The sequence below is a fragment of the Pseudonaja textilis genome, chromosome 1 (assembly GCF_049901715.1).
Source record: "Pseudonaja textilis isolate UNSWEBS1 chromosome 1, rPseTex1.2, whole genome shotgun sequence".
In the NCBI taxonomy this organism is placed as follows: domain Eukaryota; kingdom Metazoa; phylum Chordata; class Lepidosauria; order Squamata; family Elapidae; genus Pseudonaja; species Pseudonaja textilis.
In genome coordinates, this window is record NC_141990.1 from 4,999,303 (window position 1) to 5,016,193 (window position 16,891).

The 16,891-nt window shown below is 41.1% G+C and overlaps 1 protein-coding gene across 1 annotated transcript in view; it reads left to right on the top strand.

Moving 5' to 3' along the window:
- The first annotated feature begins 4,803 nt into the window (after positions 1 to 4,803).
- RAD51C (RAD51 paralog C) overlaps positions 4,804 to 16,891 on the top strand; it is a 36,872-nt gene continuing 24,784 nt past the window's right edge. Inside the window, exons 1-4 of the mRNA XM_087924993.1 lie at positions 4,804 to 4,987; positions 7,060 to 7,318; positions 13,078 to 13,244; positions 14,668 to 14,801. Of these exons, the coding sequence (XP_087781119.1) occupies positions 4,867 to 4,987; positions 7,060 to 7,318; positions 13,078 to 13,244; positions 14,668 to 14,801 (681 nt within the window). The 5' untranslated portion in view covers positions 4,804 to 4,866. The remainder of the gene's footprint in view (positions 4,988 to 7,059; positions 7,319 to 13,077; positions 13,245 to 14,667; positions 14,802 to 16,891) is intronic.

Here is a 16,891-nt window from a genome sequence, read left to right on the forward strand (position 1 = left end):
GCTTCCTGGTGGTGGGGAAAGAGACGTTCAGAAGGGGTTTCTCCCCCACCCCACCCCCGACTCCTCCCCACGGCCCTGCGGGGAGACGAGACCATCCCTTTGGCAAGCTCCCACGGTGCCACGGACCTCTGGATCGTGTGAACCCACCTAACCCGTGTCTGCACACACGCGCGACCACCCGTTCAGACCTTAAATTGAGGGGGAACCTCAAGAGTGGGGAGTTTCCCGGGACGTGTCGGGGTCTCTCGTGTCGTTTGGATGCACCGGTGTTTCCTCGGGAAGGCTTTAACACGTGTAGACGCACAAAGGGAAAAGGGGGCTGGGGGGGAGGGACTCAAGCTATCCTTCTCAAAGACCGAGAAAGTAAATGAGCAGAAGTCAAATCAATCAGAATAGAGTTGGAAGGGACCTTAGAGGTCTTCTAGTCCAGCCCCCTGCTCAATCAGGAGAACTTATACCATTACAGACAAGTGGCTGTCCAGTCTCTTCTTAAATCATAAACTTCTTAAATCATTGACTCCTAGTATGATTTGATTGCTTATTGTATCCTATGACTATCATTAAATGTTGTACCTTATGGTTCTTGACTCTTGACTTGTATCTTTTCTTTTAGGTACACTGAGAGCATTTGCACCAAGACAAATTCCTTGTGTGTCCAACCACACTTGGCCAATAAAAGAATTCTAATAAAATGAATTGCTAGAATGCAGCCTAAAATGAGGGGTTTGATATGCAATCGCTGGATGAATGAGATTATATCCCAGTACATCCTTATAAAACATCCAGAGTGACAGCTGACATCTACTTCATGAAAAGATCTTACCTCTTTTAATAACAGCATGCAATTTAATAAATTAGGAACATTTAGCCTTTTGATAAAAGATAGGTATATTACATCTATATCTCCAATCATGCCTACATCTATCACATCTCTCTTCATCCACATCTCTCTCACTACAAATATGTTTATCATCTACAAAGTCTGCACTACTGCAACTACTATTAATCTTCTCTTCACTCCTTATCATCCATCCCCTCCCACTCGTATCCTTACTATTTATACTGACTGTTTCCTAGTATATTTGATTGCTTATTGTACCCTATGACTACAATTAAGTGTTGTGCTTGATGATTCTTGACAAATGTTATCTTTTCTTTTGTGTATACTGAGAGTATTTACACCAAGACAAATTCCTTGTGCGTCCAATCACACTTGGCCAATAAAGAATTCTATCTATCCATCCAATCTCATCACAACTGTTTATATGTCATTTATCTCTCCATATCAATTCATCCGTGTCTCTCTCTCCATCTCTCCATCCACATCTCTTGCCATTTCTCCATGTCTTACATCCATCTATCTATCCATCCACATATCTTTATCCATCTCACCATCCTCATATCTCCATGATTATCTTCTATCACCCAAATCTCTCCATTTCTCCATCTCTCATCTCTATATCTCTCCATCCACATCTCTTATCATCTATCTACAGTATCTACCTACCTACCTCTCTGTCATCTGTCTACAGTATCTAGATAGATAGATAGATAGATAGATAGATAGATAGATAGATAGATAGATAGATAGATAGACAGACAGACAGACAGACAGACATCATAGACAGATGACAGAGAGGTAGGTAGATAGATACAGTAGATAGATAGATGATAGAGATGTGGATGTAGAGATATCATCTGTCTATCTATGGTATCTATCATCTATCTACCTACTTACATATCTACGGTATCTATAGTTATCTATATCTATATATCTGTCTGTCTGTCTATCATCTCTATATCGATCTATCATCTCTATACCTACCTACCTATCATCTCTATATCTATCTACCTATATATCTACCTACCTACCTACCTACCTATCTAATCTATCTATCTAATCTATCCTATCTATCTATATCTATCTATCATCTCTATCTATCTATCCCCCCTCCTTTCCCAATCAATTAATCAACCGATCACGTTTATATCCGCCCATCTCACTATCCAAAACGACTCTGGCCCCAGTTATCCCGCGAAAAAAGTTCTATTTGGGAAGTTTATGAAGGGATTGTCGCTCCCTTCCCCAACTTCATAATTTCGGGTTTTTCCTTCTCTAAGGCTGTTCACTTCTCCGACTTTGGTTAAAGGCTTGGGCTGAAAGTCACCGCCCTCTCTCTCCTTCCCCTCGCCCCAGGCAGCCCACCTTAGATCTCCGATCTCCGGGTTTCCTGCCTAAGCGGGGTGGGGTTGGACTAGAAGACCTCCAAGGTCCCTTCCAACTCTTATTCTATTCTCTGTCTGCGCCGCCCGCCCCCGCCCCCCCTCTCCACGCCATCCCTTCCCGCAAAAAGAAACCTCCATTCGCCCCGCTCCTCCCTTCTCACGGTCGCCCGACTCACCTCGGCGGCCGACTTTTGCTTTTTCAACTGCCGAGGAATTCAGTTGAGGCCGGCGGATGCCGTCACCGCGTTCTTCCCCACTTGCGTAGCTTGCAGCGGGGGGAAGAAGGTGAGGCGGGAAAGTGGAAGGAAGAGTGCAAAATCGGGGAGGGGGCGCTTCCACGCGCACCCCCCCCACACACCCTCCGTAGGGTGTGTGCAAAGATCGCATCCCCGGGACGCGCCCGGGTTGCGTTTGCACGGGGAAAGCGGGTTTTTTTTTGGGGGGCGTTGCACTAAAATGCGCAAGGCGGGAGGAGGCTTTTTTTGCAAAACCGTCTAGAAGCCGGTTGCATTAGGAAGCCCTACCTGTTTCCACGATTTGGGGGATTCTTTAAGAAAAATATTTTATTAATTCATGAATTGTTAAATTTATTCGCCGCCTGTCACGCCCCGGGACTACTCTAGGAGGCTGACAATCATTAAAAAAAGAAGGAAAATGAGAACGTAAACGGAAAAGTCCCAAAGATGCTCTTTTTATTTTATTTTTTTACAAAAGGCAACTGGACTTTCTTGGTTTTTTTCTTTTGAAGACGTTTCCCTTCCCTCATCCCAGAAGCTTCTTCAGCTCTAGCTGGAGGGTGAGGAATCCAGTCAGAGCCGATGAAGCTTCTCGGATTGAGAAGGGAAACGTCTTCAAAAGAAAAACCAAGGAAGTCCAGTTGCCTTTTGAAAAAAGAATCTCATAGACAAAACAAAATGGAAGTAAAAATAATAGGAATGAAATTAGCCAAGAACATGAAAAAGAAAGAAAAAATATGATTTTTTTTTCACCTTTGGATTTTGGAGTTTTAATTTTTTGAATAGAAAAATGAGGTGAAACCTTTGAACAATAAAATAATAAAAAAAGGACCCGATGAGAATAGTTCGATAATCAATTATCACATTTTTATAAAGTCTGTACGCTAATCTTGCTAGCCAACGTCTTTGAGCAGTTTGTTCAGGATCCCAACATGGCTTTGGAGGCTCAAAACTGGAGAAATCGTTGAATTATGGCGATGGGGATAGTAAGGTGGGTTGGTGTTTTCATTTAGTGAGCCTCAATGATCAGGAGCAGTATATCCCCTGGGTTAGAGAATTCCCTTAAGGAAGCAATTGGTAGGGGGTTAGACCTGTGTGTGAGTGGGGAAGAGGGGAAGGTGGAGAGAAAGAGGGGAAGGAAAGGAGAGAAGAGGGAGGGAGAGAGAGAAAGAGGGAGGAAAAGAGGTGGAGAGAAAGAAGGAGGGAGGGAGGGAGAAAGGTGGAGAGAAAGGAAGTGAAGGAGAGAAGAGGGAGGAGGAAGAGATGGAGAGAAAGAGGAAGGGCAGGAGAGAAGGAAGGGAGGAATGGAGAAAGAAATGGAAAAAAGAGGAAGGGAAGGAGAGAAGAGGGAGGAAGAGAGAAGGAGGGAGGGAGGGAGAGACAGATGGGAGGGAGAGGGAGGGGGAGAGAGAAAGGTAGAACTTCCATATTCAGGCTAGCTCTATCTTTAAATGCCAGGTTTGGGACAGGCAAGAATTTTGGGGAGAATTTTGGGCTTTAAAAAAGGGTTAATCAAATCCCGTTGAATCAGTAAAGGTGGAAAGGACTCAAAATCCTGCACAGTCTTTTTTCTTTTTGCACAAACAGAAGAAGTTTGTGGGGCCCACAGAATTTCTCTTTGGAGGAGGCGTTCTGTCGGATTTGAAAGTTTGCATATTTTATTGTGTTTTGCTTTGTCTGGGTCTGTTCCTTATCCAGGCGCCAATCCAGTTTAGCACCCCAACGTCAGCTATTCCGTTTTTGCCCTTGCACACCAAATACGGCTAGTCCTTGAGTTATGACCACAACTGAGCTCAACCTTTCCATTGCTAAGCGAATGGTTATTAAGTGAATTTTTCCATTTTACAACCTTTCTTGCCACCGTTGTTAAGTGAATGACCGCTGTTAAGTTGGTAACACAGTCATTCAGTGAATCCGGTTTCCCCATTGAATTTTTGGATTTGCTGCGGTCATAAGTGTGAAAAATGCTCATCGGCCACTTTTTTCAGTGCCACTGTAATTTTGGTCACTAAACAAGGGACGAGCCTGCACCACAGCTTGACTTCAACACCCAGAATCCTCTCTAGTGTGCGTGCGCACTGTCTTCCCTGCAAGTGTCTGGACTTCAACTCCCAGAAACCTCTCCCAGTAAGCGCATGCTCTGGACTAGTGAGCTTGTCGAGAAGCTGTAACCATAACGCAAGGGATTTGGAACTTCAACTCCCAGAAACCTCCCCAGCTGGCGCATGCTCGTTCCAGCGGACCCAAAGCGGAAAGCCCTCCGACCCCGGGAGTGGCTGGATTCCAACCTCGCCCGCTGAGTTCTTTCTTCGGCGCAGGCGCGCTACCCGGAAGGCTTCTGGGAGTTGAAGTCCAGCACCTCAGGAAGGCTGCGAAGAATGGATGATGCCCGTTCTTTTCCCTCATGGAGCTCAGGGATTTGGGCACCTTCCCGTTACCGCCGTCTTGGCGGGCGAAGCTAACGGCCGCCGGTTTCCAGACCGCCCAAGAGGTGCTGGAGGTCGGGCCTTGCCAGCTGAGCAAAGGTATCGCTGCGGGCTGAGGGAAAACCGGTTTTCCCGCCAAAAGAAAACTTCGCCAATTTGAGCTTCGTTCTTCGGATCTTTCCTCACGACCACCTTAATTTCCACAGAGAGTTGCCTTGTTATCCTCCGTCTTTTGGAGCGCTTGATGTCTTTTTCGGGGAAAAGTTTTCGAACTCGGATGGGTTTCTAGGCCTCGATAAACCAAACACCTTTTTCGTGAGGGGATTTAAACAATCCCGCTCCTTTGTCAGCCGGAGTTTTGTGTGGTGGAGGGGGAGATTTTTTGGGAGCCCCCCTAAAATGTGTATATGCGTGTGTGTGTGAAGGGGGGGGGGGTCAGACTCAAACTAGTGCTCCATATATTTATTTTATTTATTAAATTCCTGTGCCGCCCGTCTCCCGGACAAGGTGACTCGCTAAAAATATATTTCGAGTCGATGTTAAAAACAATAACTATACACTTTGACGTGCATAATTTTATATAACATTCTCTTTCCCTAAAATTCTCTTAGCACTGTGTGTGTGTGTGTGTGTTGTATATTGTATAATATAGGGGGATGGGCGATGTACACATTTGATTAATAAAATAGTGTGTGTGTAGACACACACATTTATAAACACACACATACACATATGGTACAACATGTTTACTACCAGATGCATTCGCCTGTGCCAGAGACCAGAGATTTACTCTTCCATATAAATATATATGGAAATATATTGTGTACACAATACACACACACACACACACACATATTTATATAGAAGAATAAATCTGGCCTATGGGACAGGCAAATGAATATAGTAAACATTTATTTGTGTATACACACACAACTACACACACATTTATATGGAAGAGTAAATCTCTGGTCTTGATGACCGACTCAGACTGGATCCTAATTCAGCCTCCTTTGGTATACTTGGCACAGGTGAATGAATGTAGTAGTAAAAGTGTTGTACCAGGAATGGGGGCGTTCGTTGATTTGTTTATTATTATATTGTGAGCCACCCAGAGTTATAGAGAGTCAGGAGGTATAGAAGTTTAATAAATTGGTGGTGGTGGTAGTAGTAGTAGTAGTAGTAGTAGTAGTAAAGGATTAGTAAAGGTCAGTCTTTGTCCAGTGAAGTCCTCTTGGCTTATAGGGATACCTAGCTGGGCATAAGAAATAAGATCAATATTGCTTAATTGCTACTTATTACCGTACAGTCCCAGGAATTGAATTTTGATGCATGAAACAGTCATACTATAATATATGCAATATAAACTCCATACATTAAATATATCTACACTGTACAATACATGTGTCTAGTTTACTATATATAAATAATTTAATACTATATATGTAGTATGTGTGTGCGCGTGCACAAGCGCACTTCAAATACTCCCACCGTGGATCTAGCCATCTTTTTTTCCCCCTGGATTCTACATGAATCTGAAGCAAAATGCCTCTGTTGAAGAGGTTTTTTCTTAACATGAGTTCAAAGAATCTTGTGTCACTTTCTGCATTTTATGGCAATTTATAAACTGTAAGATAAATTAATGTCTAAGGTAACAAAATAAATTGGAGAACAAACTCAGTGGGTTTTGCTTTTCAGTGGACAATGATAGGAATGCATTGTTATCTTAGTCAACCACAAGGTGATGCTATTATACCATGCTTTAGTTTTCATTAAAAAAACACAGATGGGTTTAAAGAAGCACAAATAAAATGAGGAATAAAAGGGACTTTTAAATATATCAAAAAACTCTAAGAAAATATATGTCAATTAATTTTATGAAAGCTTCATATTTTTCCTTCATATCAGTTGTTTATTCATTCTCTTCCCTTCTACAATTTGTTTATCAATATATTAAAAATACAGTTATAACAAACAGGTTGAAACATTTCTAGCAATTAAAAAACAAGTATCCAGCAGCAGCAGTAAAAAAAAATTATTGTTAAAAGTTTCAACTACTAGAACATTTCTTTTGGGTACTCCCCAAAGAAGAATACTTTTTAAAAGTGGCTATTAGTTAGTTAGATGTGCTTCTTTTTAATTATATTAATATATTCTGTGTTTTGATTTTTCAGAGATTGGCATTTCTAAAGAGGATGCTCTAGAAATTTTAAAGGTAATCAGACAGGAACAGCAAAGTGATGGAGCAAAGCCTTCTGAGGAAGCAGAAACTATTAAGAAGAGTACAGCCCTGGAAGTGTTGGAAAAAGAACAGACTCAAGGATTCATTGTCACCTTTTGCTCTGCATTGGACGATATCCTTGGTGGGGGTGTGCAACTCACCAAAATTACAGAGATCTGCGGAGTGCCAGGTGTTGGAAAAACACAATTGTGGTAAAACACTACTAAAGCTCACATTTCTGTAACTTCCCCCTGTTTATCGTTCGCTCAAAAATCTTGGTTATTTTATTAACTGTTAGCAATAGCACTTGGACTTATATACCGCTTCATAGTGCTTCACAGCACTCTCCGGGCGATTTGCAGAGCTGGCATATTGCCTCCAATAATCTGGGTCTTCATTTTACTAACCTCAGAAGGATGGAACTCTGAGTCAATCTTGAGCTGGTCAGGATTGAACTCCTGTCAGTGGACAGAGCTAATCTGCAATACTGCATTCTAGCCCCTGTGCCACCACAACTCTTCCAAGTTGATACCATCAAATCTTAATGAATTGAAATCACATGTTTAGTCTCATTTCCAAGTGCTTGGCATCCAGAAGGCCATTCCCAATACAGGTTCAATAGATCAAATGGCTGGTGAAGGAAACTTCTCTGTGAGAGGTTGGTCTCTAAATTTGGCAACATTAAGGCTTACAGATTTCAAATTTCAGAATTCCCCAGCTAGCGTGGCTGGCTAAGGAATTCTGGGAGTTGGAAGTCCACAAGTCTTAAAATTGCCAGGTTTGGCATTGCCTGCTCTAGTGATTAAGGCAACAGGCTAGAAACCAGGAGGCTCTGAATTCTACTCCTGTCTTAGAGATGAAAAACTGGCTGAGTGAATTTGAGCCAGACGCCAGGAGTGAGTGAGTTCTAGTCCTACCTTAGGTATGAAATCCAGGCTGGGTGACTTTGAGCAGTCTCCCTCTCTCAGCCCAACCTACCACACAGGGTTGTTTTGTGGGAAAAATAGGAGGAAGGAATATGTTTGTATGTTTGCCACCTTGAGTTATTTATAAAGATAATAAAGGTGGGATGAAAATCTAATAAAGAAGATGGATAGCTATTACCAGCCAGAACAAATAACTGGGAAAGAGTCATAACTGGCTCGATAGCAACAGTCTGACCTTAAAAGACAGCCGCTTAACCCTCATAGCATATGTACTACTAGCATTTCTGTCGCTGATCTCCTACAGTCTGAAAAATCTCTTGATCAGCTTTTGATCCTGCTTTACTGGCTGGCTTTCAGCAAATTCATTTCAGCCAGAGTGCCGCTTTAATGTAGATTATAATACTGGCTTCTCTCTTAGAAAGACGTAAGAATTCCTGTTACGGATATAATGGCTGGATTTCCACACTTGGTTGAACCCGTGTTTTGTTTGGCTTTGGCTTAGCTTAACCAAACCGTCATATGTAAAACTATTTGAATTGAATACCGTACATAGAGCCTTTTGCCACCAGGATAGTATAAGACCTAGGAAACGGCAGCAAGAGCTCATCTTCCCCAGGCAAAGATTTTCCTTCCTGTTTGTAAAACTAAATGTGGTATAATCATGATCAGCTAAGGATTTTTTTTCCATCCCATGAGAAGCCAGATACAAAATCAGGAGCTTTGGAGTGCTGCCTTCTTACTATTACAGGCAGTCCGACTCACTTAAAAACCACAATTTAAGCCCAATATTTCTGTTGCTAAGCAAGACAGTTGTTAGGTGAGTTTGCTCCATTTTATGACCTTTCTTGCCAAAGTTGTTAACTGAATCACTGTGTTTGTTGAGTTTGTAACATAGTTGTTAATGAATCTGGTTTTCCCCTTGACTTTACTTGTCAGAAGTTTGCAAAAGGGGATCACATGACCTCAGGACACGGCATAATTCATGCCTGTTGCCAAGCACCCGAATTTTGATCACATGATCACAAGGATAGCCATAAGTGTGGGAAACTGTCATAAGTCACTTTTTAAGTGCCATTTAAACTTTGAACGTTCACTAAACAAATGGTTGTAAGTCAAGGACTACCTGCCACTTTGTCCTTTCAGAAGATGTACATTCTCTTTACTTTTCCTTTAGTTCTGTCACATCCATCATCATTTATGGTATCTTTTGAAAGGCTCGCCTCACTCTATGAGTTCTACCTTTTCTGACATCCTACAATTTCTATTCATTTTTTACAGCCCCCTCCTTTCCTTTCCTATCTATGATTCTTTTACTCTTCAGCATTTTAGAGAATTCTGCACCTATTCCCCTTGGCCTCTTTCAGTTTCTCTCTCTTTCTTGTGAGGATTGTTGGTGACTGAACTTTCAGTACATCATTTTGCAGGTTTTCCTTCCCTTTCTGTACAATGTTCTTCATTGGGATTTCAGGACCATGGGAACCGACGTTTCCTTCCTTAAGAGTCCATCAAAATCTGCTCTCTTTCTCATTTCTCTTTCACCAGATACCATTAATTCAAGGATAACGTGTTCACTTTCCCCCAAGGTACCTTGTCATTTTCACTTCTTTAAACAATTAATCTCTGATGGTGAGAATTAGGTCCAGGGTGGCAGATCCCCTTGTTCTTTTTTTTTTTTTTAATACCTTCCGAGAAATGAAGTCGGCAAGCGAGAACGAGAATTTGTTCAACCTTTGACTCTTGGCAGATTCCCAGCAGATGTCAGGATAATTGAAATTTTCCATTATCAATATTGCAGGCCTCTTTGAAAGACTGGTTATCTAATGCGAATAGATCAATGGCTATTAACCTTGGTGGCGGTGTGACAGCCACTGAAGGCCATCTGCTGGGAGGCTAGTGGGCTTCCTTGTATGCTTGGTTGGCCACTGGGAGAACAGACTGCTGGACTAAATGGGCCCTAATTATGTTCTTATGACCCCATCATCTGCCTGTCCAAATGGTCAGTAATAAACTCTCATAATCCCATCTGGTTTTTGTTTCTCTCTGCTTTCTTAGAGATAATATTCTTTAACAATGTAAGCCAGAATCACCTTGTGAGGTAGGTGGCAAATAAATTTAATAAATAAACAAAGAAAGAAATTAAAACATTCTTAGTTGCATATTTCATGCAGGATTTCCATGCTCCAATTCCTGAATTTCTGAACAAGCGTATTTGTTCTTTACATTTAATTCAACACTCCCCCACACACACACCCTTTCTGTTGAGTTTGTTCCAATAAATTGCTACTTTGCACTGCTATATATGCCAGTATTAAGTAACATCCCGCCAACTTTCAGCAATGTACCAATTGAAGAGAATATTTGCAGCCTAGGATTGAACTGTGAGATTCTTAGTTCTCTCTGAGCTGGGCCGCCCTTTTGCAGACTTTTTAGGAATGTACACCTAAACATATTTGTCTTCCTGATTTAGAATTTCCCTGTTTCTTTTCTGTACTCTGCATTGGTGTAAAAACTTCAGAGGTTTCAAATTCCACCTACAGATCTCTGTTATAGTGTCCTGCAAACCCCCTCATCCTGGTTCCTGCTGCTCCACTCTGTTCAGTTTTCTTGGCCCAAATCTGAGATATTGGAACACTGTTATCATATTGGTCCTTCTCTCTGTTAGACTAGACATACCCAATTCCTGCAACTGTTCTTCATATGCTAGTCCCTTAATCATCTTTGTTGCTCTTCTCTGTACTCTTTCTGAAATCTCAACATCAAATGTAAGGATGAGATTGTAGAACAGCTTCCCAAGGAAAGTAATTCTAATTCTGTAACAGTGCTTTTATAAAAATCTTGTTCCAATTTTTTTCCATTATATAATTACTTTGTAAGCCCCGAGTCCACGAGAAATGGTTGCAATAAATAGTATAAATGTTTGTAATAAACAGTACACAACATCCCCTCAACTGGCTTTTTCTAGCTTTTGTTGCTAAATGTTTTTACCAACTATGCTGAGGTCCTCCAGATGATATTGCTTGTCCCAGTAAAATATGTCAGAAACACTCTCCCATCTTCCTCATTCGTGCAGCAGCAGAGGGGAATTTGCAAGCCCCTATTTTCGTTTTTACAGAACCTGGCATAGTACAGTTGTTCTTAACCAGGGTTTGTGTCACGTTTTGTACTACTGTCTTGTTTCATGAAATTATAGTTTAGGATCACTCTCCATTTAAGATTCAGATGTAAGATTAAATTGCTTAATTGAAACAGAAGGAAAGACTTCTGTTCTTATAGTTGGGCCAGAATGAGAGAGGGAGGTGTTGAAATCTGGAATGAGGCTTGTTCCCATCACAATAAAATTATGTATCTGAGCCCTGCTATTATAAATATATTGGATTGCATAAAATGCTGAATAATAAGGTGCTGCGAGGCTTTGGAAATGATTTAGAAAAGGTAGCACCTCTCTGCAATTCCTTAAAGCAAGGGGCAACAGCAGAATCTCAGGGAAACCACTCCTACACACTCTGGAACACCTTTTCTGAATTATTTCCAAAGCTCTGCACAACCCCACTGAGTACCGTAGGAGTATTTTGTATGATGAAGCTGTTCTGGAAAAAAAGAAACCAGAGTAGATTACTTAAAATGCACTGCAATCTTGTTCATTTGCAAAATGGCAAGGTTCATCTCAAGCCATAAAACAGATGGAGTAACTTTTTCCTAGTTCGGGCCATGTTAAACTAGGTCCTGTTAAACAAATCCTGTGTCTGAATGATGCACACGCTTTGGGGAGTTGGTTGCGTTGATTTTACTGCTCGCAGTTTGTAGTCACTGCCCCAGGCTTGTTTTTATGCCCTGACATTGAGGTCTTATTGTAATTAATAGGATTTCAAAATATACAGTCTTAACCTATAAAGGATAATATTTGTATGTGAGGGTTGAAATGCGGGGATAGCTCACAGTTAAAATAGTGGACTGGCACTGATGATGTTACATAGTTTGGGTAATGAGCATGTTACCTAAACATCTGCAAGATAACAACCAAGCTCAGAGAGCACCAAGGACCCCACACAATTTTTATGGTGTAGCAGTGAAAGGCACCTAGATAAAAACTGGATGACTGAATTCTGATCCTGGCTTAGACATAATGCCATCTAGATGACTTTGGGCTGGTCACTCTCAGGTGTAAAAAGAAGAAAAGGGCAAACCACTTCCCCAAAATGTTGCCAAGACAACTGCAGGGACTTATCTAGGCAGTCACCAAGAATAAAGTCTTACTACTTCTGAAAAATCTCGAAAGGTGCTTTTTCAAGAGGCAGTTAGACTTTCTGGTTTTTCTTTGAAGACATTTCACTTCTCATCCAAGAAGCTTCTTCGGAGTCCACAGCATATTTCTTGTCTCCTTATTCCTTTACTGTTGATGGTTGCTCTTAAAAGGAGGATACTATTTAATACTTTGATATCTTCACTATCAATTCTAGGGCTGGTTGTTCTACCTTTATCATTAATTTGTTGGTCTTTATATTTAGAATACAGAATAACAGAATTAGGAGGGACCTCAGAGGTCTTCTAGTTGAACCCTCTGCTCAAGCAGGAGACCCTATACGATTCTGGGCAAGTGGTTGTCCAATCTCTTCTTTAAAACCTCCAGAGATGGAGCACCCATGTCTTCTAAAGGCAAGTCATTTCACTGGTTAATTGTTCTGTCAGAAAATTTCTCCTTAGTTCTAGTTTGGACCTCTCTTTAGTGCTCTTCCACCTATTACTTCTTGTCCTGCCTTCAGGAGCTTTGGAGAATAGGTTGATCCCCTCTTCCCTGTCACAGCCCCTCAAATATTGGAAAACTTCTATCATGTCAGTCTTAGTCCTTTGTTAGACTAGACATACCCAGTTCCTGCAACCATTTATTATTGCAATCTCTTGTTTTTTTTATTGTGCTTTTTAAATTCCATTTAAAAGACTTTTGCAGACCCTTTGCATTTTCAGCCATCAGGGTAGTAAAGCAATGAATCAATGTGTAATAACCTTTTCCCATTGATTATCAATCTTCTTTCCCTCTTTCTTTCCAGCATGCAGCTAGTCGTGGATGTGCAGATTCCAGAATGCTTTGGTGGACTTGCTGCAGAAGCTATATTCATAGATACCGAGGGGAGCTTTATGGTTGATCGGGTTGTGGATATAGTAGACGCCTGTATTCATCACTGTCAGCTTATTGCTGAAGTGCACCCAGAAGAAGGTTAATTGCCAAACTATATTTGCTTTTGTGCAAAGTGTGCTTTTTTTTCCCCCTGGTTACTTATTCAAACAGTTCCGTTTATTTCCTTATCATCATAGATCCATTCAATATTTATTCAAATATAGGAAGTAACTATGCCGTACTGAGTCAGAATGTTTTATTCATGCAGAATTAGATTGCAGTAATCACTATTTCTCAAACTTGGCGACTTGAAGAAAGGTGAACTTCAACTCCCAGAATTGAAGTCCACACATCTTTAAGTGGCCAAAGTTGAGAAACACTGACAGTAATAAACCAATGGACATTCCTAAATTTGGAATAAGAGAAGGGCCATTGGGCACTGAGCCTAGACATTTCTTATGCCCAACCAAAGCATATAAGATGATAAAGACACATAAAGGGAAAAGGCTTAGAAACAGATTCTTTAGCTTTCGATTCTTTGCCGGATTTTACAAAAACCTGCTTGGAGGTTGCTGTATTTCAAGGCTTGCTTGTTAAGTACCCTTCTGGAAGGGCAGATTCTTAAGGTAAGTGAAAAGAATAAAGACAAAGATCTAATTGCAAAGTAATAATAGAAAACTGGTAGGAATGCTTAGTCTAGTGGTTAAGGCACCAGGCTAGAAAGCAAGAGGTGGTGACTTCAAATCCCGCCTTAGCCATAAAAACTAGCAGGGTGACCTTGGGCCAGTCCCTCTCAGCCCAATCCACCTCACAGGGTTGCTGTTGTGGGAAAAATAGGAGGAGGAAAGTGTGTTGGAGGTGTTTGTCACTTTGAGTTATTTGTGAAAATAATAAAGGTGGTATACAAATAAATGAAGAAATAAATTAAAATTTCCCAAGAATATCTTACGACCTCGAGTAGCAATCCTTGAGAAACCGAATTACGTATATTGGTTTCATTTCACAGACAGAATTCATTAGGGATTTAACAGCACTCTGAATTGAACCAAAACACAAGCCTCTTAGAAACATTCACGACTTGGAAAGGCATTTGACAAAATTCTGATTTTATGCAAATTTATGCAATGAGACAGTACAGAAAATTTGGGAACTGCAAGTGGGCTTTGTCAGGTTTTTGTGCAAGTATTTTCTTCTGCTCACGACATTTTTCCTCTATAATATTAGATGTTTTAACATGCAACAAGACATTCTTAATGTTTATGTATTATATTTATATATGATAATCTAAACATGGTTATCATTCTGTCATAGTAAGTATAAGTTGTATGATTAATCATATGATTGTGTGATATATTATTACAACAAAACTACCACCAGCTATCTCTGGATGGAACTGATTATTCCCCATATTTTGCTCTATAAACAGCCTCTGTCTCTGAAGCTAGGAAGTGAGGGATGAGGAATAAACAATAAATTCAGTACAGGTTTTTATTGGGTTTTTTCCTTCCCTTTTTTCCTTCAGATCATCAAATAGCCCTGGAGACTTTCTCTCTTGAAAATATTCTTTCACATATCTATTACTTCCGTTGCCATGACTATATGGAACTGCTGGCACAGGTTTACCTCCTCCCAGATTTTCTCACTGGACACCCAAAGGTAAGGACCAAAAAGACATCCCCTACCCCCCCCGAGAGGAAAAGATAACGTATTAGAGTTGCAGTATAGGTAGTCCTTGACTTACGACCACAGTTAAGACCAAAGTTTCTGTTGCTAAGTGAACTAGTTGTTAAGGTATTGAGTTTTGCCCTATTTTATGACCTTTCTTGCCATAGTTGTTAAGTGAATGACTGCAGATGTTAAGTTAGTAATACAGTTGTTAAGTGAATCTGGCTTCATTATTGACTTGACTTGTCAGAAGGTCACAAAAGAGGATCAGGTAACCCCAGGACTCTGCAACCGTCATAAATAGGTTGCCAAGCATCCGAATTTTAATTGCGTGATCATGGGGGTGATCATGGTCACAAGTGTGAAAAATGGTCAAGTCACATTTTCCCCTGCCATTGTTAACTTTGAACGGTCACTAAACAAATGATTTTAACTCGAGGACTATCTGCAGTGCGTAAAAGATTTGCAGTTTCTTCCCAGTTTCTTCAGATTCACACAGTCTCTTTTTTTTCCTCATTTAAAAATAAGTAAGATTTGGTTTCCTTTGTGGTATTCTATAGAATTTGTAAGAATATATAGATAGTCCTCACTTGATGATCGTTAGAATGTCTGTCGCTAAGGATGCACTTATAAAGCATCATGTTACATGACTGCATCCCTTAGCAACGGGGATAACTGGCAGTCCTCAGTTATCATTGTTAAGCAAGGACCTCACATGATCACAACCTCAATCCTGAAGCTAACCTGACCGAGGCCATTTTGATGTTTCAGTGTTGTCACACTGGAGTTGGGTGGTGGTGGTGGGGAATAAAGATGGGTGGGTAGCCAAAACAAAATACTTTCTCCTGGGAACCAAGGACATTCCCACGGGTGGTCGGAGAGAGGAGGAGTGAAGTTATCAGGCAATTGGATGACACCTTGATTGGATCATGTGATTGATTGTTTGGGGAAGGGAGGAAACTTTTACTTTTAATTAGGTGAAAACCGCAGGAACTTTCAGAGTTGGTTTCACCAGTCTGTGCCAATATGATACATCCAAATAATTTTTTTCTTTGAGGAATCTATCTGCCTCAAAGTTACGTTTGCTATGGGCGTATTACTTGGAACCCTGACATCAACTTCCTACCAGTTTCCCCATTGACTTGCTTGTGGGAAACCAGTAGGGAGGTTGCAGATCACAATCACGTGACGGTAGGACGTCGTAAAGGTTGGGGATCCAAGCTGGTTGCTGAAGTCACGATTGCAATCATGTGACCACAGGGTCGCTTCAACTGCCAGAGCTTTGAGGATCAGCACCTTCGTAAGTTCAAATAGTCACTTAACGAGCAATTGTTAAGTGAGTTCTATCTGTATCCTTCAGATCTTTCAGACAGAATGTTCCTGAAAAGAAATCTTTAGTTTTAATACAGAGCTCCTAAGAGAGATTCCCCCATAAGTCCTTGCGGTCCAGATGGGAAAACATTTGTTCTCTTGGAAACTGCAGGCACTACTTTTGGGGGTGTGGGGGAAGATGCAAGAATGTGTTTGATGAAGTCGGGCAGGGGGAGAAAGAGAGAACTACTGCAAGGTTCTTGGAATTTATAGGAAGAAAGATTTTCCAAATAACGGTCTGGCACAGAGGTAACGTTTGTTCTAACAATCCCCTACTAGGTAGTAACGGCCCTGAGTTTTACATACGGAGAATAAAGGGTGGGGGTGCCAAGCAAAAGCATCCCCTTTCGATGGCAGCAAGAATTATCCTGCTGTTCCTTGTAGGGGGCAGCGCTGGGGTGTATATTTCAAGAACATTTCTGGGAGAGGAGGTTTGAGGCTTCCATCCTTTCCTCCTCTCAGCTCAGCCATGCCTCTGCAAGAAATGAAAATAATAAATTATTTTCCCTTGGCTAAATGTTTCTGGATGCTTTGACTTCCAGTTACAGGGCTGTCAGTTTTCTCTGTTTTCTAGAAACGGGACAGAGTTTATACACCTCCTTGTTCCATGACCCACCTACCAATAGGGCTTGGGACTTGCTGGCTTTCCCTGGCTGCGGGAAGCTGACAGGAGGTTTCCTTGCCTAATGACTGTAGAATTCAATTAACGC